At 33.5% G+C, this 21894-nt stretch overlaps 3 protein-coding genes across 7 annotated transcripts; 2 read left to right on the top strand and 1 right to left on the bottom strand.

The window, feature by feature from the left end:
* Window positions 1–1585: 1585 nt before the first annotated feature.
* Window positions 1586–8687, top strand: LOC139782763 (uncharacterized). Of its 3 annotated transcripts, none has more exons than XM_071721803.1 (7): window positions 1589–1826; window positions 1995–2078; window positions 2387–2653; window positions 2817–3647; window positions 6039–7703; window positions 7925–8136; window positions 8233–8687. In XM_071721803.1, exons 1-6 carry the CDS (start codon window positions 1727–1729, stop codon window positions 8134–8136), a joined length of 3159 nt encoding a protein of 1052 aa, XP_071577904.1. In that variant the 5' UTR covers window positions 1589–1726; the 3' UTR covers window positions 8233–8687. The 3 variants fall into 3 exon arrangements, with proteins under 3 accessions (XP_071577906.1, XP_071577904.1, XP_071577905.1); XM_071721804.1 differs by having other exon boundaries at window positions 1995–2050; XM_071721805.1 differs by lacking the exons at window positions 7925–8136; window positions 8233–8687 and adding an exon at window positions 5633–5913 and having other exon boundaries at window positions 1586–1826; window positions 6039–6228.
* Window positions 8688–9850: 1163 nt separating this feature from the next.
* LOC139782764 (enkurin-like) lies at window positions 9851–11022 on the bottom strand. Its single transcript, XM_071721807.1, has 3 exons — window positions 10724–11022; window positions 10196–10342; window positions 9851–10105 (listed from the first exon to the last, which is right to left on the bottom strand). The coding sequence occupies exons 1-3, from the start codon at window positions 10901–10903 to the stop codon at window positions 9917–9919; spliced, it is 516 nt and encodes a 171-aa protein (XP_071577908.1). The 5' UTR covers window positions 10904–11022; the 3' UTR covers window positions 9851–9916.
* A 2077-nt stretch (window positions 11023–13099) lies between these two features.
* Window positions 13100–21870, top strand: Mlf (myeloid leukemia factor). Of its 3 annotated transcripts, XM_071721839.1 has the most exons (7): window positions 13100–13279; window positions 15115–15280; window positions 15408–15699; window positions 17805–17955; window positions 19498–19590; window positions 20306–20365; window positions 21157–21335. In XM_071721839.1, the coding sequence occupies exons 1-6, from the start codon at window positions 13227–13229 to the stop codon at window positions 20322–20324; spliced, it is 774 nt and encodes a 257-aa protein (XP_071577940.1). In that variant the 5' UTR covers window positions 13100–13226; the 3' UTR covers window positions 20325–20365; window positions 21157–21335. The 3 variants fall into 3 exon arrangements, with proteins under 3 accessions (XP_071577940.1, XP_071577937.1, XP_071577939.1); XM_071721836.1 differs by lacking the exon at window positions 20306–20365 and having other exon boundaries at window positions 13102–13279; window positions 21157–21870; XM_071721838.1 differs by lacking the exons at window positions 19498–19590; window positions 20306–20365 and having other exon boundaries at window positions 13107–13279; window positions 21157–21870.
* Window positions 21871–21894: the final 24 nt, after the last annotated feature.

A 21894-nucleotide genomic window follows, 5' to 3' on the forward strand; every position in this document is an offset into this window, starting at 1 on the left:
GGTTTAAACCGAAACTCGGACCGATTTCTAGTATCGTGTACACAAGGCTTTAAACCGAAACTCGGACCGATTTCTAGTATCGTGTACACAAGGTTTAAGCCAATGAAACAGCTGCTTTTCTGTAAGAGCTGCAAGTTGATTGGCTTAAACCGAAACTCGGACCGATTTCTAGTATCGTGTACACAAGGCTTTATGGCTTCTGCACACAGGACGCGGAAACACTTGCCGCGCGGCAAGAAGCGACGCGGTAGCCAATCAACGTGTTGCTTTTCCGTAAGAACCAAAAGTTTATTGGCTACCGCGTCGCTTCTTACCGCGCGGCAAGCGTTTCCGCGTCCTGTGTGCAGAAGCCATTATTCCCTGTCTTGAAACGAGGTAAAAATTACAAAAGCGAGGAAATTCACTAGAATATCTATACTTTTATTGGTCAAAATCTAGTAAATCTGCTGTAAATCTCTGTTCACTTTTGTAATTTTTACTTCGTTTCAAGAACCGTAATAGGACCCCTTGCCCCGGGATTCTCTAACTCCTTAACGACAGTTTCGGTATCGTTGCGCAGCTTTTTTACCATATATAATACCTGCGCAACGATACCGAAACTGTCGTTAAGCCGTGATCAGACGACGGATTGGGATTGAGATTGGATTGAAATTTGACCAATTAGAGCAAAGTTCACTAAACCTGAGTTAGTTTCCTTTATTCTGATTGATTAAATTTCAATCCAATCTCAATCCCAATCCGTAGTCTGATCACGGCTTTAAGGAGTTAGAGAATCCCGGGGCTGTTCCAACCCTGTAGTGCGATTCTGCAACTCGTTATGAGGTATCGACTATCGTTGCGCAGATATTTTATATGGGAAAAAAGCTGCGCAATTGTCGTTATAGCTCATAACGATGGCATAACGAGTTACAGAATTGCACTACTGGGTAGCGATCATATAACTTTTTCCCTAGAGCGGAAACGTGAAAAGTGACAAGTTTCATGTAACTATCTCTTTCTATTGGTGTTGAATAGAAAGAGATAAACTTTTCACTTTTCACGTTCCGTCCTATGGAAAAAGATACATGATCGATCCTCTTTCCTGTTGCCTGTACCTTTGTATTGTGCATCACGCTTAAGGGCTATAGTGTAGTATATGTATGTTAGAGTTCTGCTGGGTCTACAATGCGAGTCGCAAAGTCGTGAGTCGCAAGAATTGACCAATCACAGTCGAATTTGAGGAGAATAATCGACTGTGATTGGTCAATTCTTGCGACTCACGACTTTGCGACTCGCATTGTAGACCCAGCATTCCTCTAGTAAGAGTTAGGACACCGTCCGCCATTAATAGGGAATTATGCGAACGATCGAGAGAGACAGCAAGAGACAGCCTCCCCACTCGTACTTTTCATGGGTCTTTGTCTCACTTCCACTTATAGGTTTGTCTCACTAACGTCTTCTCTATAAATGGCGGAACCAATCAGGAGTCAGACCGGGGTGTCCTAACTCTTACTAGAGGAACTTTAATGTATGTGACGTAAACTATAGATTTTAGTTCCCCAGAGTGAATTTTGGAACGCAGCCATACTTTCACCATGGATTCACCTTTCATTTTACACTATGGTCCATGGTATCAAGCAAAACATCGGCGTGATCGTTCTCAGGTTTCTCTCTGCTATTATATTATCTTAAAAAAACAAACGGATTACTAATATTGCATTTTATTGGCGTTGATTTGATAATCAAAATGTATAATTTAATATGTACGAGTGGATACTATAGTGTCTATAATGAAAGGCAAATGAAGAAAAGATGTATTAAAAAATCATACATTATCGCAACTAATAGTAAGTATATATGATAAAAATGAAATCTATAAAATAAAGAGAATATCAACAGTCAAATTCTCGTAAGATATCTATTTGCATAATTTATTTCTTTGCGATAAAAGTGCAGGATATTATAATTTTTTTTGAATGGGTAATTATTCTAAATCCTTTTTTATATTACTTTAGAAAGCAAATTCAGCTTGCAACAGATTGCAGACAATTTAAACAAGAAAATTCCAAAAGTAAGGTTAACAACTTTATCAATATCAGGTATTAAAATATATATACGTTAAATTAATATATAAAAGTATTATGTTAAAAAAAGGGTCGATTTTACCGCCTCCGATTAACTTGATCCTCCGATTAAACTCACTCTTCGTCTCTTTCTAAGGGGAGAGTTAGAAAGAGATGAAGATGAGTGAGTTTAATCGGAGGATCAAGTTAATCGGAGACGGTGAAATCGGTCGTATAAAACCTCTTTTTACTTAACATTGTAATTATGTTTATATAGAAAATGTTATTAAGTTTATATATAAAACTATTTCATTTGCTTTATTTTCAAAAATTTTGTTTTATAGATTTATTGCTAGCTGTTAATTCCAATACTATATTAAATATTGGGACATTAAATGTGAAATCTAAAATTGAAGAAGACATTTGCATTCCGTCAAACAATAACTATAATACTGAACAGTGTAATACAAACCAAAGTTTTAATTTGATGTTTTGTGATAATACAAATGACATACAGAATATAAAAGGTTCTGCGTATTTGACTGAAGATGTTCTTTCTATCGATGAGAAACCTAATACATTAATTGATAGTAGCAACAACATGATGAGTGGTAAGTCTATAATACATATACTTAATCGGATTATACATTATACAACAAATATTCTGTATGTAGTTTTTTTTTACATATTTTGTATGATAATAACATATACAGCTTTTGCAATATAAGTTATTTGCAATAAAAATTTATCTACTTTATTTTCATTGTTTTATAGATTTATTACTAACTGCCAATTCTAATACTGCGTTAAATATTGGGATATCAAATGTGAATAACGATATCAAAGATATTTCGACAATATTAAACAAGCCCTCTGATGTAACAGAGAACGTTGAATGTGATGAATTTGACTCTACTTTTATAATTAATGAAAACGCAAATGTCGTTGACAAATTTAAAAGTCCTAAAAAATCTCTTAAGATTTTATCAGAAGTACCAAATGTGAATAATATATTAGTAAAAGAGACAACACTTCCAATGCTTACAGAGAAGACTGACAATATTCCATACAACAACATGCAGCTGAGTAATAAATATAATATCATTAATAACAATAATGCTTCTTCAAATGCAAATGAGACTTGCGTCCTCGATAATATTTCAACTGGTACATTAGCTCCACCTGCGGAATTTACATTCATAGAGAATCAGTTAAAATCAAATTATGAAATTAACGATAATAATACTGACAATGAGTCTGATACTTCTATTACATCTAAGAATAGTTCTGATGATAGTTTTCATACATCAGATTGCTCTATGTTTGAAGACACAGATGAAGATAAAACTGAAAATATACGTGAATATATAACTAATACAAGCAAAAGTAAAACTGTGAACAGTACATTAAATTTGACATCATGCTTATCTAAAGTAGCTGTATGGGATGATAGAAATATGTATGTGGAAACTTCTGACAATCCTAAATCGAGGAAATTAAATATGTGCCCATATTGTAAAAAACTTCAAACACGATTAACAAGGCACTTAGAACGGGTACATAAAATTGAAGAAGATGTGAAAAAGTTCTCTGTTTTACCTAAGGGTAAGTTGTGTTGTGTGCAAGTATGTTATGTAAAGTTATGTAAAGTTATGCAAGTGTGTAAGTATGTTATGTGCAAAGTTGCCAACAATACTTAGAATATTTTGAAAGTTAATTAAAATCGAAAATTTAATATAGAAATGTCGAAGAAAATTATTATTTATCATAGTTTTCCAAATTTTAATACTTTATATCTTCAAAATTATGCTTTAAAGTTGAAATCTATTTAAGTTAATCACCTGAAATTTTATGAAAAATAAATTTTGTTGTCCGCTAATTTAATTCACGAAGTTTTCTTTTTTTTCAATCGTTTATAACTCGGAAATTATTCATGTTTCCTTTTTATATTAAGATTTCCTTATCTAACTTGAAAATATACTATAAAAGTATTATTTACGAGTTTTTGCATACCAATACAGTGTTGCATCCACCCAACTCAAATTATGACTCTCTTAAGGTAGCCAAATGCCTTATCATCTAATTAGTGACGCGCATGAATGGATTAACGAGATTCCCACTGTCCCTATCTACTATCTAGCGAAACCACTGCCAAGGGAACGGGCTTGGAAAAATTAGCGGGGAAAGAAGACCCTGTTGAGCTTGACTCTAGTCTGGCACAACATATTAAGCATCGACATATAGAATGGACCGCTGATGGCAGTGGAAGGATAGCCGCACGGAAGAGTGAGAGGCAGATAATATGAGGTCACATTCTGTCTCTCTCTTGTAAAGCCTGATTGTTGTTGTTTCTCGGGCAACCAAAAGGCTTTACTAGAAAGAAACAATTCCTTCTACTGCCATCAGCAGTCTATTCTGTATGTCGATGATATTAAATCTAAATTTTATGAATTAATATATTTATTTGAAAATGTTCTTTGCACTAAATTAGATCAAAGTTTTATTATAAAGCAGACAGAGATATTTTATTTGTTTTTTGATTCAAAATCTAATTTAAGTTTAAACACGTTTTCAACTGAATATTAATTTATGAATTTATAAATGATTATGAAAATTGGATTTGATCTGTTCTGGATTGGATTTAACTCTCTAAGGCCCAGTTTCACAAGTGTCGGTTAACTTTTAATCTTAGATTAACTCACTCTTCGTCTCCTTCTAACGTCCCCCTTAGAAAGAGACGAAGAGTGAGTTAATCTAAGGTTAAAAGTTAACCGACACTTGTGAAACTGGGCCTAAAAGTCGAAAGTGTTACTTGATAGATATATTGAGATGACTCTGACCGAAAGTATACTTTCTTGACCAATATCAAATCTATTCCAAAATTCTCTGTACTGAAAAAACTGTAATCGGTCAAATATACACACACACACACTTTCTCTCTCTCTCCCCCCTCTCTCCCTCTCCCCCTCCCCTCCCCCTCTCTCTTCTCGTTACATATAATAGACATAAATCGATTTCTCTTATAATTCTACGTATAAAAATATTGGATAAGATTATAAAAAAATGGTAATTAATATAAAATAACGGAAAAATAAATATTTTACAAAACAATCTTACATATAAAAATATTAAGATAAAATGCAAAATATTTCGTTAAGTACTCATTTTTTGATATGTATATTGATGAGTATTTTTATATGTAAAATAATGAAAGAAAACCCATTTTTGTTAAATTATATGTATAATTTTATTTCAAATAATAGAGCTTTTTAAATCTGAAAAAGTACCTTATATATACATATAAAAAGTTCAAACGTTATATTATAATACATATTACGTAATATATATTCACTGTATGTATTGGGTTGGTCAATAAGTTCGTACGGTTTTTGCCGATAAATGGCTTTAGGCACTTTGAGCGCGACTAACTTCAATTCAAATCTTGAAAACTCATAATTGTTCGATAGGCGATATTTCAACGTGCATTAAAAAAAATAAGTAACGATTAGTTGTGTTTTGTATTATTGGCGTCATTTAAAAGATAAACAATTGAAATAAACATTTTCGACATATTTTTTATTTTAAAAAAGGCAATAACGCGACGCAAATATGTAAAGAGATAGGTATGTGCGGTGTACGGCGAGGATGCCGTGAAAGAATGCACATGCTAAACGTGGTTTGCGAGATTTCGTTCTGATAGTATCAATTTGGTGGGATTGGAAGGGTGTTGTTTTCTATGAGATGCTTCCGAAGAACAGGACGATAAATTCGGATGTATACTGTACCAATTGAACAAATTGAATGCAGCTATCCACGAGAAGCGTCCAGAATTGCTGAATCATAGGGGCGTCTTTCATTTACACATAAAAACGTACGGACTTATTAGCCAATATTATGTGTAATATCCCAACCCAATATTATGTGTAAATTTTTTATTAATTTACTTTTAATTTAATCGTAATTTATCACAGATTTTGTACTTATATATCATTTCAGGTAATTCAGAACGAAAGAAGATTCTTGATATACTTCGACGAACAGGAAATTTCATATATAATACAGATTCTAACATAAATAAAGGAGATTTAATTGTATGTCGGCGTCCAAGAAAAAATAAACAAGCAGCCGATTTTATTCCTTGTGCAAAATGTAAAGGTTTTTTTGGAGTAAACACTATAAGACATCATTTTCGTTCTTGTGTACAGAAACAAGAGTATCCTCAACGAAATGTAAAAACATTGGGACGTACTGTTGCTTGTCGTATACATCACAGTGCATGTACATTGTTAAGAAGATTGGTATTCCCAGTTATGAGAGAAGACAATATAACTCAAATTATTAGATACGACGAGTTACTGATTGCTTATGGCAACAAACTATGTCAGAATAAGTATCGTCCCCAACATCAGCACGATATGATCCGAGCGCGATTGAGATTACTTGGACGATTTCTTATTGTTTTGAGGGATATTGATAACAGTGTAGTAGATTTCACTTCAATATATGATCCAACAAAATACGAACAATGCATCAAAGCTGTCAATGAACTTGCACAATTTGATGAAACGACTGGGACATATAAAATATTATCTGTTGCATCATCCTTGGGAAGATACATGAAACAAGTTGGGCAAGTTTTAAAAAGTATGTGCATTAAGAAACAAGAATTTCACAAACAAACTGTGGTAGAAGATTTTTTGAAATTATTGACAGAGAATTATTTTGCCAGTATAAATAAAATAATACTTGAAACTCAAGGGTATAAAAACAGACCAAAAAATATTGTCTTGCCATCAATAGATGATATTGAGATGTTCAATGCTTATCTCAAATCTGAACGCACAAAAGCTCTACAATTTTTACAAACAACTGGTTTCTCGATTCAAGCATGGCGTATGCTAGCTGAAACAACATTAATATCTATTATGGTATTTAATAGAAGACATCCTGGTGAACTAGAGCGTGTTTTAATTGAAAATTTGAAAAATTGTGCAGCAATTTCAAAAGAAGAAGCACCTGAATTATATAAATCTTTATCCAAATATGTACGAATGACAATACGCGATAATTTAGGAAGACTGGTTCCTGTGTTGCTCCATGAAGAAATATTAAAATGTATGCAAATGGTTGTTAATTATCGTAAACATGCTGGTGTTTCCGAAAATAATCCTTATATCTTTGGTATATATACAATCGACAAAAACAGATATAAATATTTGAGAGCAAGTATATTAATGCGAAAACATTCTATAATTTCTGGATTGAAAATACCAACTTCGTTACGAAATACAATGTTATGGAAACATATTGCTACCGTATGCATTTCATTAGCTATATCTGAACATGAAGTGAATGATCTAACGGATTTCAAGCGCCATCACGAAAAGATACATAAATCGCATTATAAACAGTCCGTCATAACAAATTTGGCTATATCACGTTTATTCAAATACACACAAGGAGAAGATACAAGCGATGAAAGCGATAATGTTGATGAGGATGAAAATGAGAATGATCTGACTAATGATAGTAACATAGATTCAATTTTAAATATTTCTGATACTTCATCAGCATTAACAAAAAGAAGAAAATCTGAACAGCTGTCTATCAGAGAAAAAGATTTCAATAATCATATAAATAATAATATAAAGAAAAATAAAGGTAAGTTTAAATAATTTCTTCCATTATTGTCATTGATGTAAATTGCAATTATGCAAAAGAAAAATTTTTTCTTAAAATTTTCGAAGTGCGTTTTTCAAATGGTGATATTTTTTAAATTTTTTTTTTCTATTATTAGTAATTATCTCAACAGGTATTCATATATGAATATATTCTGTATGAACATATATTATACACAAATGTATATTTTGTCATTATTTCAGTAAACCGCTCTTTAGCTCCTAAAAGGAAAATTGATCATAATAGTGAAAATATGACCGAATCAGACGATGAATGTAATACAGAATTAGATTTAAATATTTCCAATACTTTATCATTAAAAGAGACAAAGCAATCTGAAGAAGTGTTTAGGAGAAAGAATAACGTAAATAATAATACAGAGAGAAATAAAAAGAAAAGTAAAGTTTTGAATTAAGTATGTACACGTTGCTCTTTATTAAATTACATATTTCATAATAAATATACTAGATTAACACACTGTTAACATACTAAATTAATTTTATTATTTTAGCATCTCCTTTTGATACTATAACAAGAAAAAACAAGAGATGGATGGATGAGGAACGCACAATAGTTTTATCTTCATTCCGAACTGCCATAGAAAATAAAAAATTACCATCTATTTATGAAATTAACGAAATAAAAACCAAATATTCTGTATTAAAGGACCGTACAAGTGCTCAGATAAAAACTTGGATACATAACCAGATAAAAACAAGAAGTACTTGAAACTATTATTATTAAAATTATTTTTGTCTTCTATTCTATCTGCTATTGTCATTTTGCATGAGAAAGAATGTCTGAATCTTATTATGGTTTGTGTTATTTTTATAAAAACTTACTTTTAATCACACTTCATAACTCTTCATACAAAATACAAACGATTCCATATAAAAACTTTTATTAATTTATCTATTTCGGCTAAATGCATGATGGTGTAAAAATAAATAATTAATTACAATTAAACGAATGACTCACAAATCTTTTCATCTTTAAAAAAACGTTCATTTCCGGCCAAGTACATACGAATCACCCAGTAAAAAATTTTTTACATGAAAACATATAAATGCATATAAATTATGTATAAAGAATATTTATGTATGTTTACTTTCTCTAATATAGGCTGCGGTCCACTTGACGCTACAAATGCTTTGAAGCGTTCTTCTTCTCCTTCTGTCTTCATTGAAAGAAAGGAGAAGAGGAATGCTTCGAAGCATTTGTAGCATCAAGTGGACCGCAGCCATAATCTCTGTTCGTATGCAAGGTCGGTAAATGGCCAAGGTCTTCCGACGGCCGCCATTTTGGATCCAGTGACTGTGTATTAGTGCACGTCGTACAATAGTGTTAAGGGGATCCTATAGCGGCAGTGCACTTTATGCACTAAGTGCACACTTTAACTCGTATTTTATTTATTATAAATGTTTAAGAGCAAAAATGCAAAATCGGGCTGTGTAGGGAACTACATATGAGCTTACTGATTTAAAATATCCTAAATGGAATAATTAGTAATTTTTTTACGAATTAGTACCATTTAGCCAAAATATCGAATGAATCTTATTCCATTTAGGATATTTTTAATCAGTAAGCTCATATGTAGTTCCCTACACAGCCCGATTTTGCATTTTTGCTCTTAAACATTTATAATAAATAAAATACGAGTTAAAGTGTGCACTTAGTGCATAAAGTGCACTGCCGCTATAGGATCCCCTTAAGCCCCTTGCACAATGCCAGGCAACAGGCAATAGAAACAGGAAATAACCAAAAAATCGTTAATTACAACCTAAAAAATTCGAATGCTATGATTGGTTGGCAACAGGCAATAGGCACAGAATTTCCAACGTGACGGAAACTCTGTGTCTATTGCCTGTGTCACTGTTTATTCTGCATTTATACATGATTTCTGATTTCTATTCCTTGTTCCTATTGCCTGTTGCCTGGCATTGTGCAAGGGGCTTTACTGTGTGCGTAGTTCGCCATTCGCGCTGATGGTGTACGCTGAGCGTTGTGGTCGCCATTTTGGATCCAAATAGCTCGAAGTGCAGCGGAAGACCTTATGTAGCGCGCGCCATTTACCGACCTTGTTCGTATGTAATCATCTGTGTTTCTATATCATATATAATTCATAAGAATTCCAGGAATTTGAATACCAATTATATTACATAGATTTTGATTATGTCAGCTCATTATATTAGGCGTTACAACATGTGCACCGCGTCATCATAAACGTATATATGCGGATGTTGCTCGATAATTGCTATGTCTTTCTCGAGCTGTTGCAACTCGCGCTCCATCCTCGCCTTCCTCTGCGCCTTCGGTAACGTGTCTGCGAGGAAAGGCAATCCCTGAAATTGTTTCATCGCTTCCTCCCACTTCTGCTTCATGCCCTGTTTCCGGATATAACGTCATGGTCACTTTCAGTACGAATTATATTAGCAGGAGTTGCAAGGATTGTGGAGATCTAATTAGATACCTACATCCAGCACCATTCTTCGCTCCTCCTTGTCGATGTATCGGCATGCCGGTACTCTTGATACCTTATCTTCATCAAGCCGTTCGGATGTCTCTACCCTCGCATCGACTTTCGCGCATATCGCGACAAATCTCGGTACTTTTCCATAATTCTGAAGAATATCATCGATTGAAAATGACGTATAATAAGTTACTTACTGAACTTGAGTTACTCATAAAGGAAACTAATTTTTTAACTTGGATAAATATATGGAGATGAGACTTATTTTTAAAAAGTGTCGATAAAAATCAAAAATAATTATCTAAAACGATAAGAAGTAACACGAGAGGCTAGAAGTAAACAGTATGGCCGGTATTCATAGTCGGTTCTTATTTCAAGACCGTCTTAAGTAATGTCTTAAGATGCTAATACGGCTCTGTGATTGGTTCATGACATCTTAAGATTGTATTTAAGACGGTCTTAAATATAAGAACCGACTATGAATACCGGCCTATGAGTAATTTCCTTCCGCATGCACACGCAATACTCGTACTTTCTTATGCACGTAAATCGGAAGTAATCCACTCCTCTTTAAATCATGTGTGTCGCCGTGACGAGTATCAACGGATCGCCACTTGGGCTCTGCCGGATAGGAACGTTTCGCGCGAAGAATATTTTGTTTGACAAAATTCTTTTCCCGTGCAATGACTAATTTTTCCAAAGGATCTGCCATTTTGCCGACCGTTCTCCCCTTGTTATATAGTATCCACGGGCGACTTCAAAGTTCGATCAAACTCGATATATTGTATAGATAATACAAATATTGCTTCAGAAGTTAATTGCCGATTAAGTTAATTTAACAATTGATTTAATTGGCAAAATTCCTTACAGAAGTTTCCAATTATAATTAGTCTTAATTTTATTTTATTTTTAAATCCTATTCATATATGTTATAATAAAGTGTATAGTTATTACTTGATATTAGTTATTATTATATTTGTTTAATTTTATTTTTTATTTGTCAAATAAAAAATTATTTTATTTATATTAACAAAATGTGTTTATTATTCGACGAATTAATCGTCGAATAAGTTTGAATAAAATTGCTTGAAGTCAATAATATGGCGCATGGTTTATCGGGTCTACGATCTCATCCTTTCATTTGTATCTTGCTTATGAAGGATTTACATGTGTTCGATGTCTAATAGAAAGATTCGCTTCATAGAGATAAGGAATCGTCGCGCAAGTCCCTAGGAAGCGCATTCTACGATTGGTTACGTCGTTATCGAACCCAATCTCAGACTGGAGTCCCATGGCATGTATTTTCCGCGTAACCAATTAGAAGCGTGTCGCATTTTCGGTTATGCATATTCGCGCTTTTGATTGGTTACGCGGTTACGCGTGATGGTGTGATCCCATGGCACGGAACATATGTAATTGGGCCAATTCCTTTTAGTGACACAAGTCGACACAAGTGTCGTTCTGTCTTTGTTATTCATTGAATGCCAAGAAGGATAGAACGATGTTTGTGTCGACTTGTGTCACTAAAAGGAATTTGCCCAATATACGCAATGCGGAATTGGTGGAACGCTCGTGATTGGTTCGACCTTTTTTACTTTCATTCCGCCGACTTTTATCGGCAAGTTTATATTTTATCCGCACTGATCGTGCGGAAACTGCGGAAGTATACTTTTGTGAACTTGTGTGCGAGTGTGAGAAGACGAAATGTCAGAAATTCAACAGAGATCCATAAGAATATCATTAATTTCGTAGGTTATGAATGGAATTCATGAATGTGACAGATGTATTGCATGTATGTGTAATTCCGATCCGCATAAGTTTGTTTTCTAATGTCCCATGCAGCGGAAAATGCGTAAGCGTAGTCTGTGCGTGCCAATAATTATACGCTGTTCCGATAGATACAATGAAAGGATCTATTGGAATCTATGGGTAACAATCTTGTGATTGTCAAGCGTCAATTGCGCTTCCATACCCACAAGCTCCCAGCCAGCGACCTCTATAATACAGTAATGAAACTTACGATGCATGATAAAAATCTGCCCAATTTGCTCCTTCATAATATGCATTTTCCATAATTTGCTCTATTTTATTTTTATAAATAAATGATAAAGTTAATAACAATGTAAACGTTAATATAATAAGCGAAAATCATTAGAATTTGTAGATTCGCAAGGTATAGAAAAATTACTCCCTTTTCGTTTGAATTTGCTCCATCTTTACAAACTAATTATCTACAGTATTTATTAAGAAAAACGTAAATAATAGCTTTATGCAGTTTGGAAGTTATCAAGAAATTGTGCGCATGCGCAGTATTTAGCGCCTGATACGCAACAGAAACCGAGCGCGCCATTTTTAAAGTTAGTCATTTTTCTTTCATTTTAATAAATATTATTTGCAATTATTTTTTATTTTTCCGGCGGAGATGGGTGCTGGAGGGGGGGCCGAAGGCCCTTCTTGCACCCCCCGCGCGCGCGCGCGCGTGTGTGTGTGTGTGTGTGTGTGTATGTGTATGCATAACATCTACAATTTAATATCGTCTGGATAGTCAGGATAAACTAATAGATTTTATTACTTATTACATTACTTGTGACGGGACAAAATGGGATGTTTTGATTGGTTAACTTGTGATGACGCGACGCGTGACGCGCTCAGTGGAAACTCAGCCTTAGGCTGCATTCCCACTATACGCGTCGCGCGTCGCGTCATCACAAGTTAACCAATCAACACATCCCATTTTATTACATTACTTGTGACGGGATCAAAATGGGATGTTTTGATTGGATAACTCATGACGCGGCGGCGTGACGCGACGCGCGACGCGTATAGTGGGAACGCAGCATTACATTTCATTTGCATCGCGGATCAGTTCTGGAAATTTCCACGAGAGCGAAGGGGCGCTCACGCTCACGCTCGCTCGCGATCTTCGGCCGTTCTCGTACATTCGTTACGCGTAGAGTCGAAAATCCACTTTCTATTGATCGTGCAGGTGAATTTTTCGAATCCCCGAGCATCCAAAGGCCAAGGCATCCCGCAAAATGTCGATGTTTGGATCGTTCATGAACGAGGATGATCTCTTTAATATATTTGGGTAAGTTCCACCATGATTTCTCACGGTATGTATCAATATGTATACATGTATGTCATTCTGGAAGGGTCGCAGTACTATTTGGGAGCAATGGCTCTTGATGGACCTGTCAGATGCATCGCTAGAATTTAACAGTGTGTTGCCTCGAAATTAAATGTCACTTATCTACGACAAAGGCATAGTTTAGATTTCTTTAAATATGTAAGATCAAATTAATTTTTATAATAGGTAACACTCAAGCATTAAATATGTAAATGCAATATATAAATATACATATATATGTCGTATATTTACTACGTTTACGCGAGCGTTACTTCTGTAGTAACTTACGATAATTCACTCGTTTACGTGGAGTAAATTATCGTAAGTTATTACAGAAGTAACGCCCGCGTAAACGTAGTAGTAGGCAAATATTAATATAATTTTATAATAGATCATTTATATTTCAGAACTTTCAACTTAAGAATACCTATATAGTTACGTCATAGTTTGTTCAAAAAAGGCACAGAGTAAAAAAATCTTGTTTTCAACAATTTGCGATCAAAAAAATATTTTTGTAAACCGAAGTACTCGAACCTTCCCACTATATCATATTTCTGCTTCCACGCGAGACGAGGTGCCACATGGGTTTACAACTTTCCACGCGTGGAAAGTTCACGCATGTACTTTGCAAGGCACACTTACCCTGGGTTCCGTAACGCGCATATGTGCGTATTTATGTATAGCATACGTAACGTTTACTATAGAAAATGCGCGCATATGCGCGTTACGGAACGTGGCCTATGTGTCTAGTTTAACGATAGTGGAGTCCCCCGCAGGGGGGGGGGGCAAACCTACTGCCTCCACGCATACACTTTCCACACGAGATGAGATGTCACATGGGTTTACAACTTTCCACGCGTGGAAAGTTCACACATGTACTTTGCAAGGCGCACTATGTTTCCAGTTGTTGGGAAAGATTTTTACAAAGATTTTTACCAAGAGAGCCGTAAAAAATATCAAAATTCGGAAAAGGCCCTATTCTGAATAATTACCTACAATTTATTTCCATTTTCCTAAATAGCGTTCAGGCAAATGCTATTTGCCTAGGAAAATAGCATTTGAACACAAATAAACGAAAGCCATTTGACCAGGCAGATAGCATTTGCCTAGTCAAAAGCTATTTTTCTAAAATAACCATTTGCCTACGACATATACATATATATAGCTACTTTTTTACTTCATGGAATATTTTACACAAAATATAAATCTTTGAGCTGATTTTACTTCTTGTTGTGAATGTGAGACTTAATCAATTATTCGTTAAAGATATTTTTATGATAAGCAATATTTTACATTATAAACAAAAAGAGAAAAAAATATGATTATTTAAAATTGTTATTATAATTATATTATAATTGTGATTATTTGTAAACAAATGTGTTTTGCAGTCATGGAATTAACGAATATTGACAATGGAAGCTTTCCAGCAAGCGACGCAAGTCGACACAAATCTCATTTTATCTTTGTTACTCATTGCCAAAAAAGAAAGATAAAACGTTTGTGTCGACTTGTGTCACTTGCTGGAAAGCTTTCAATATTGACAATATTCAGTAAGAATAATGTATTAAATTATTAGTGCAACATAGTAATTAATTTCTATTTATCTTTAATATACATGTGACTTGTGTCAATTAAAACGGATTTCCATAGCAATCAATCTATGCCATGTCATTTAGTTTCTCTTATATTTTGCCTTCAACATGTCTTATTAAGAAAATGTAAATTTTTATGCCATATATAAATGTAAAAATCTGAAAATGAGAATATATGAATTTTGGATTTGTGATAATCAATAGATCGTCCATGCACAATACCATGAGGCAGATGAACAACATGATGAACTCCATGTTTCCTGATCCGTTCGATATGATGGGACAGAACGCTCTTATGCCTTATGGTAGAGGACTTCCTAACAATATGCCAGTTGCCCTGTTTGATCCTAATTTTGGAAGATTTGGTTTTGTAAGTATAATCAAAGATAACTGATTATATAAGTTATTAATAATAATAATCATTAATAGTTTAAAATTGTCTTACCTCTATGTGTAACTTTGATATACATAATTTATAAATTATATTTAATGTACAGAACAACATGGCGACAAGTAATGGAAATTGTCACTCATTCATGAGCCAATCGGTAATGACCATGTCAAGTGGTCCCGATGGTCGGCCACAGGTTTATCAAGAGACTATGTCTACAACAACGGCTCCCGGCGGCATCAAAGAAACTAAAAAGACTGTAAGCGATTCTCGCACCGGAACCAGGAAAATGGCTATTGGTCATCATATTGGTGAGAGGGCACATATCCTTGAAAGAGAGCGAAATTTGCGAAATGGCGATGAAGAAGAACGACAGGAATTTATTAATCTTGACGAAGGTAATTTTCCTTGTAGTCTTAAAAATAATGAAAACTTGAGGTAGTTTGTCCGTAAACCCGTTTTATTAGGAATCTCATGAGATTTGAACAGCATATTAATGTAAAATTTACACACACATGTACAATTAGAAAAAGATTGACTGTACCGAAGTTGAAATAATGGAAGTCAAAGTTAGCACTTTTTATATGTACCGCAGGTACAAAAACGGCTTCCGATATCATTTTCTATCGATATCATTGCAGCGATCATACTAATCCTACAGTTTAATGAAAAATAAAAAGACGATAAAAGGAACTTGTAAAAATACTCTTACAAAAATACAAGACCTTTGATCGTCTAGTTTTGAAGGAATTGATATGTAAAGAACACAATTTCTGATAGCGGTGGAAATATATGACAGTTAAGGTGGTTCTTGCAGTACTTTGAAGTCACAAAAACAACTACTGTTACTAGTGACAAATATGAATGATTTAGAATGTAAAAATCAGTATACATTTAAATTAATTATTCCGTAAGGTTTTTTCTCATTTAACCGTTGCTATAAACTGAAAATATCAGAGCAAAGTCACAAATTTGACTAGAGTTGGAACCTTATATTTGGCAACGTCGCGATTTTAACAGCCGCCGGAGCGCCTGCCGCCTGGTGTATTGTCATAAACCAAACTTTCAGTGTTTTAGTCAGTGCGTAAACATGAGCGAACAGCCTCGACGCAAAGGTCGTTTTGAAACGAAACGAAAAATTCAATGGAAAAATAATGTCATCGCGGGAGTCAAGCGGAGAAAATTAACTCGCAAAGAGCAGGATAAGCCAAAAATCGACGGTCAGCGAATCGTTAACATCACGAAAGTAGCAGAGGATATGTGGTGTCGGTCGTGTAATACTACGTTTACGCGAGCGTTACTTCTGTAGTAACTTACGATAAATCACTCGTTTACGCGAAGTAAATTATCGTAAGTTACTACAAAATCCCGTTTACGCGAAGAAAAATCCTGTTTACGCGAAGGAATTATCGTAAGTTACTACAGAAGTAAAGCTCGCGTAAACGTAGTATAAGGGCCAAAGCACATATGACAGTCGTAGTCGTGGACGTAAGTAACGCACAAGCTTTGGCGTATCCTGATCTGTCAGGTCGGGGACTACGACCGTCGTATATCGCTACGCCATGTTATGTGCTTTGGCCCTATCGCATCACTTTTGTTTCGACACATAGAAAATGAAACCGTATTAGGCTTGGCAAGCATTTTTCATGTACGGTGTCAGAATTGCCACATGATCATACGTCACAATTTCTACAATTCCGCGATAGTGAATATATTCATACAACTGCCGAAAAAGATATGTTATCCTTATAACCTCCATTCAACGGTGGGAGAATGGTAGGACACGCGTCTTGTGCATCAGCTGACGCGTGCGACGTTGCCAAGCAGCCACTCAAGACGGCCGCCATGACTCGTGTCGTGTCGAAACGTCGAAAGTTGCCGAAAGTTTGTCGAAAGTTTCGCTTTATTTATATACGGTACGGTCAATCAGTTTGGTGTCGCGTCAGTATCTTTAGAAATGTTTATTGCATCGATTAAACAGTTTTTTATTCATTCATCTACTCGAAAAGTATGAACGTATTCCATAAATGTGCGATCTGACCCCCCTTTCTCTATTATCACCATGTAAAATTGGCAAAGTTTACGGACATATATCTCCGGAACCAAGCGGTAAAAAAATTCGAAATTTTTCAGACACTCTAGGAACGTTAACCTTTCATTTAATATCATTTTTTCCGGGCTATCTACATTTGACCTAAATGCAAGAACTACCTTAATGAAGACAGACCTATGAAGATCTAATAGCACACATTAGTGTTTATATATCTGTACCATATAAGATACATACATGCATAATGTAGAAAATTCCAGCCAAAACTATAATCATATTTACAAAAACTTAGCAGAGATTCGTCGGACTTCTTCGTGTTGTATTAATCGTCTACTTTTTAACACAGTATTGTCAAGGACGAACTACCTTAATCATTCACACGCCACACACACACACACACACACACACATTTTGCTTCTGTATATAAAATGTTTGTTTTCATATTTATTGTAGAAGAAGCAGAGAGTTTCAATCGCGAGTGGCAATCACGTACACGTCGTGTTGCTGGTGCAATTGAAGGCGCAAATTCAGGTACTGCTAGTAGTGTCAGGGTTCCAGAGCCAAGGCAATTAGCTTTACCATCCACCACAGATCTACCAGCCAGGTTAGTACCTTAGAAAAGAATGGCTAAAATATATATAATGCAATAAGTAAAATTTTGTCCAAAGGTAGGGTACATAAAAATTCGTGTTTTATTGCATTGGTAAATTATAAAATCGCATGGTGCACGTATCTTGATTATACGCTTTATAATATCGTAATTCCTCGGTTTATTCTTATCTACACAGTACAGTGTCATTATTCAATTATCATTATTTAAAGAAAAAAAGAAGATATAGTATACAACAGAAAATTGTTTAAGGCTCTGGGCTCTCGCCGCGGTCATGTTAGACCGTGACATCAGAGACGAGAAATGACACGCTGAGAATTCTTGCATGCCAATTCCAAATAAAAAGATATTTGCATAAAATACACTAAAAACACTTCAGATCACTTCAGCATTTCAAAAATACTCTGAACAACTATCTCTTTCCCTTAACAGTTAATAAACAGCCGTAAAATGAAGATAATACGAATTCTAGTCATGTAGGCTTATGTGCAGGCGCATGACTAGGTTTCGAATTACATTTATTTTACGGCTGTTTGTTAATTGTTAAGAGAAAGGGATAGACCTCGGAGTATTTTTGAAGTGTGCTGAAATAATCTGAAGTGTTATTTTATGCAAATATCTTTTTATTTGGAAATGGCACGCAAGAATTCTCAGCGTGTCATTTCTCGTCTCTGATGTCACGATCTAACATGGCCGCGAGTACTCAAGAGTCTTAAATATAAATTAATAATTAATATATCATAGCTACATACATTCATCAAATTAAATTAATCTGAATGCAAATATTGAGCATCCTACGAAGTATCTTAGCAAATGTTTTATACGTTATTTGATATTAAATTTTGTAGCAACAATTTTGTTTGTAAAATAAAATTAACTAATTAACTTTAATAATAGTATTTTTATAAAAAGTATTGACAAATTTTATATTTGGACAGCAGATATAAGAACTGAAAATAGACACGCCAGAAAATAATAAATAGAAATACAAGATGTTCTCTTGTGTGGCCATGCTTTATATTTATATATATATATATTCTCCTCTTTTTATCTGATATTATGATATTATTATACATCCCCATTCTTTCTGTATGCAACTTTGAAAGAAATATATATATATGCATGTCTGCTTTCCAATATATATATTATTATAAAAGCATGTATGGATTTATATATTGCAACATCTATTTTTATTTAATTTCTTTTTTTGATATACACATTCTCTATTATATTTTATATAATAAAACAAAAAGTTGTAGAAATTAAATCTAAAAGTAAATAAGAATGAAATTATGTATAAGTAAACTCAATTTGTATATTTATTTATATATAATTTTTTTTTAATATTGCAAATAAGAAAAATTTAATTTGTTGATCTTTATGGAAATTAATGACCTACATCTATAAAATATTCTTATATAGCATTATTATTTTACTCTTGTAACTTCGTTCTTTATTTTGTTACTTGTTCTTTTGTTGGAATATGTTTCTTGTTTCTTTTATTTATATTGGTCTCGTTGTCCTGTACTTTTATAGTCGACATTCTAATAGAAGATGGATACCTTCTACTAAACGTGCTATGAGATCGTTAAATCCTTTAAAAGCAAAAAGTTCGTCTCCCTCTTCAAGGTAAGTTTAGTTTCCATTAACTGCATTAAAGATTAAAACTTATAATTTGTATAAAAATATATTTGAAAAAAAGACAAGTTTATTTTACTTCATAATTTAACTCTGTCAGCGTTCATGTCAAATCATTCATACATACATATATCTCACAAGAAAGAAAAATGCATTGCAGTGTCCTTATATTAGATATACATAAATAAATATTGATAAATTGATATAATAGTGCTCAGTCTCTAATAATTATGTTTCGTCATATTAATAAGTGATATCTCTTTTGTGCAATCAGATTTTACGCTAATATGGTATATATATCACGAAAGACATTTAATACGTTGAGATATTTTTTAGAAATATTATTACTCTTGTATTCTTTTATAATCTTATTGTATATCTATTTATATAACATTTAATATATGTATTATATATTTTATATTATATAGATATACTCTGTTATTATATTATATATCTTATACTCTATTATACTAAAGATACAATTTTCAATGATATTTTTATTGTCATAATGTTAAATTATGATTATCTAATGTCATTTTTTTTTAAATTGGTTTATAGTACGTTTCATTCTTCGGACGGTATAAATATTATTATCAATGTTGCAGTCTTAATCATACTTAAGTTATGATGTGCTAACACGTAATTCATAATACAGCGAGTCTGTTAAGATTGATACAGAATATACCGTCTTATGTGTGTATTGCAGGTACAGCCGCAAATATTAATAAGTTAAAAGCATAGTATACACCAGTGACGCTTATGCAACGTAAGTACGTTGCGCTTTATTCTATCGTTTACTTTTGTTTGTTTTAATTCCATTTTCAGCACTAATTCGTAATTACAAGCACTTACGTTTCAACTTCAGTAATATTTTCCATGTCTATCTCGATATTAGAAAGGTGTAGAGATGTATATCGTGTACTTGGAATGAAGTGCAATCAATGTAATTATATTGTATTAGAATAGAAAGAAGTGTTACTATGTACTTTTTCTACGCTTAAGTTACAGAATAATTCCAATTTAATGACGATATCCACAGTCGATTCTAGTTGTGATATTAATACATTAAATATAGCATAATAGCTGTACCTACATTAAGGTTGTATTAAATTCTTACGTAAGTGTCAGCTACAATTCAATAATGTGTTATGATATAATTTATTATTACTAAATATTTATCGACTTCGATAAATAGTCGTGACACATAAATATTGTATTTGTTTCATATCCGCTTGTAGACATACATCTTTTATTTTATACATGGTTAATTTTATATACACGCGTGCATATAGGTACATATTTTTTATTTTTGAGAAATTTTGCAAAAAAACAAGCTATAGTAATTTCACACTAGTGCAGAGCAAGAGCATGATTCGCTTATCTCGCTTGTGCATTCTTTTTTCTTGTTTCTCTTTCCTTGCATCGAAACGTTGCACAATAAAATTCGCAGTAACAGTGTTATCATATAGAATTATAGACTATCCATATGCTTCAATCGGACTCGTCCCTTGTCGATTATCATGTTATACAAAAATGTATTGATTTATGTGCTTGCAGCATCAAAACTCCAGAACCCGCAGCGTTGTCAAATTCAGCTTCGAAAGCTGAAGAAGCATCACCGACGTCGCCGTCTACGTCAGGATCTCGAAAACGCGAACATAAGCCGGATAGACAAGTTAGTAATAAGCGTCACGCTGTTCCCGCTAGCGACAAATAGAAAATGTCTCGAACTACTATCCGTAACTCGTACTTTACTCTATCCCTATTACAAAAGCCTCATATAACGAGGCTTTACTTTAAACTAACTAGAAATATATTTTCTTTCACAATCATTAACGTCCTAAGAAAATTGTATGGATTATTTTTTCTAAAAATTGTTATCTCATTCGCTCACAATAAGCATTATTATTTTGATATATGTAACTATCCACCAAGTCCAGTAAGGCTCTCAGCAATATTCTCTCTTTTCTTTTATATACCAATATTTATTTAAGTAGATCTATAGAATCTTAGTTGTCGAGAGTGTTAAGGAAATTAACTTTTAAAATACAGCTCAAACTTTTGCCGTTAATCAAACAAGATTAGGTACACGCAATTTTTTATACGTTCTATATAATATATTCTGTCTTAAAATACTATATTTATTATTATATAATCAAAGATGTCACATTCATCGATAGTTGATCAGTTTCTGTTAGCTTCATTATTGTACAATTAAATATATTCGAAAGTGTAAAGGGAATTACAAATAAATTTCTTGTTTGAAATGTATTCTAAACTTGGGATGTTTTGTTT

Source organism: Temnothorax nylanderi, unplaced genomic scaffold (assembly GCF_030848795.1).
Source record: "Temnothorax nylanderi isolate EJ_2023f unplaced genomic scaffold, tnyl_v1.0 TNYL_tig0439_pilon, whole genome shotgun sequence".
NCBI lineage: Eukaryota > Metazoa > Arthropoda > Insecta > Hymenoptera > Formicidae > Temnothorax > Temnothorax nylanderi.

Bases quoted from the DNA above. Each gene is read 5' to 3' on its own strand.
- Mlf (XM_071721836.1), top strand. From the start codon at position 13,227: ATGTCGATGTTTGGATCGTTCATGAACGAGGATGATCTCTTTAATATA. The intron at 17,956-19,497 runs GTTAGTACCTTA...GTACTTTTATAG, and splicing joins ACCACAGATCTACCAGCCAG to TCGACATTCTAATAGAAGAT. The intron at 19,591-21,156 runs GTAAGTTTAGTT...ATGTGCTTGCAG, and splicing joins AGTTCGTCTCCCTCTTCAAG to CATCAAAACTCCAGAACCCG.
- LOC139782763 (XM_071721803.1), top strand. From the start codon at position 1,727: ATGTATAATTTAATATGTACGAGTGGATACTATAGTGTCTATAATGAA. The intron at 1,827-1,994 runs GTAAGTATATAT...ATATTACTTTAG, and splicing joins ATACATTATCGCAACTAATA to AAAGCAAATTCAGCTTGCAA. The intron at 2,079-2,386 runs GTATTAAAATAT...TTTGTTTTATAG, and splicing joins AACAACTTTATCAATATCAG to ATTTATTGCTAGCTGTTAAT.
- LOC139782764 (XM_071721807.1), bottom strand. From the start codon at position 10,903: ATGGCAGATCCTTTGGAAAAATTAGTCATTGCACGGGAAAAGAATTTT. The intron at 10,343-10,723 runs GTACGAGTATTG...GATATTCTTCAG, and splicing joins CGATTTACGTGCATAAGAAA to AATTATGGAAAAGTACCGAG. The intron at 10,106-10,195 runs GTAGGTATCTAA...ATCCGGAAACAG, and splicing joins AGCGAAGAATGGTGCTGGAT to GGCATGAAGCAGAAGTGGGA.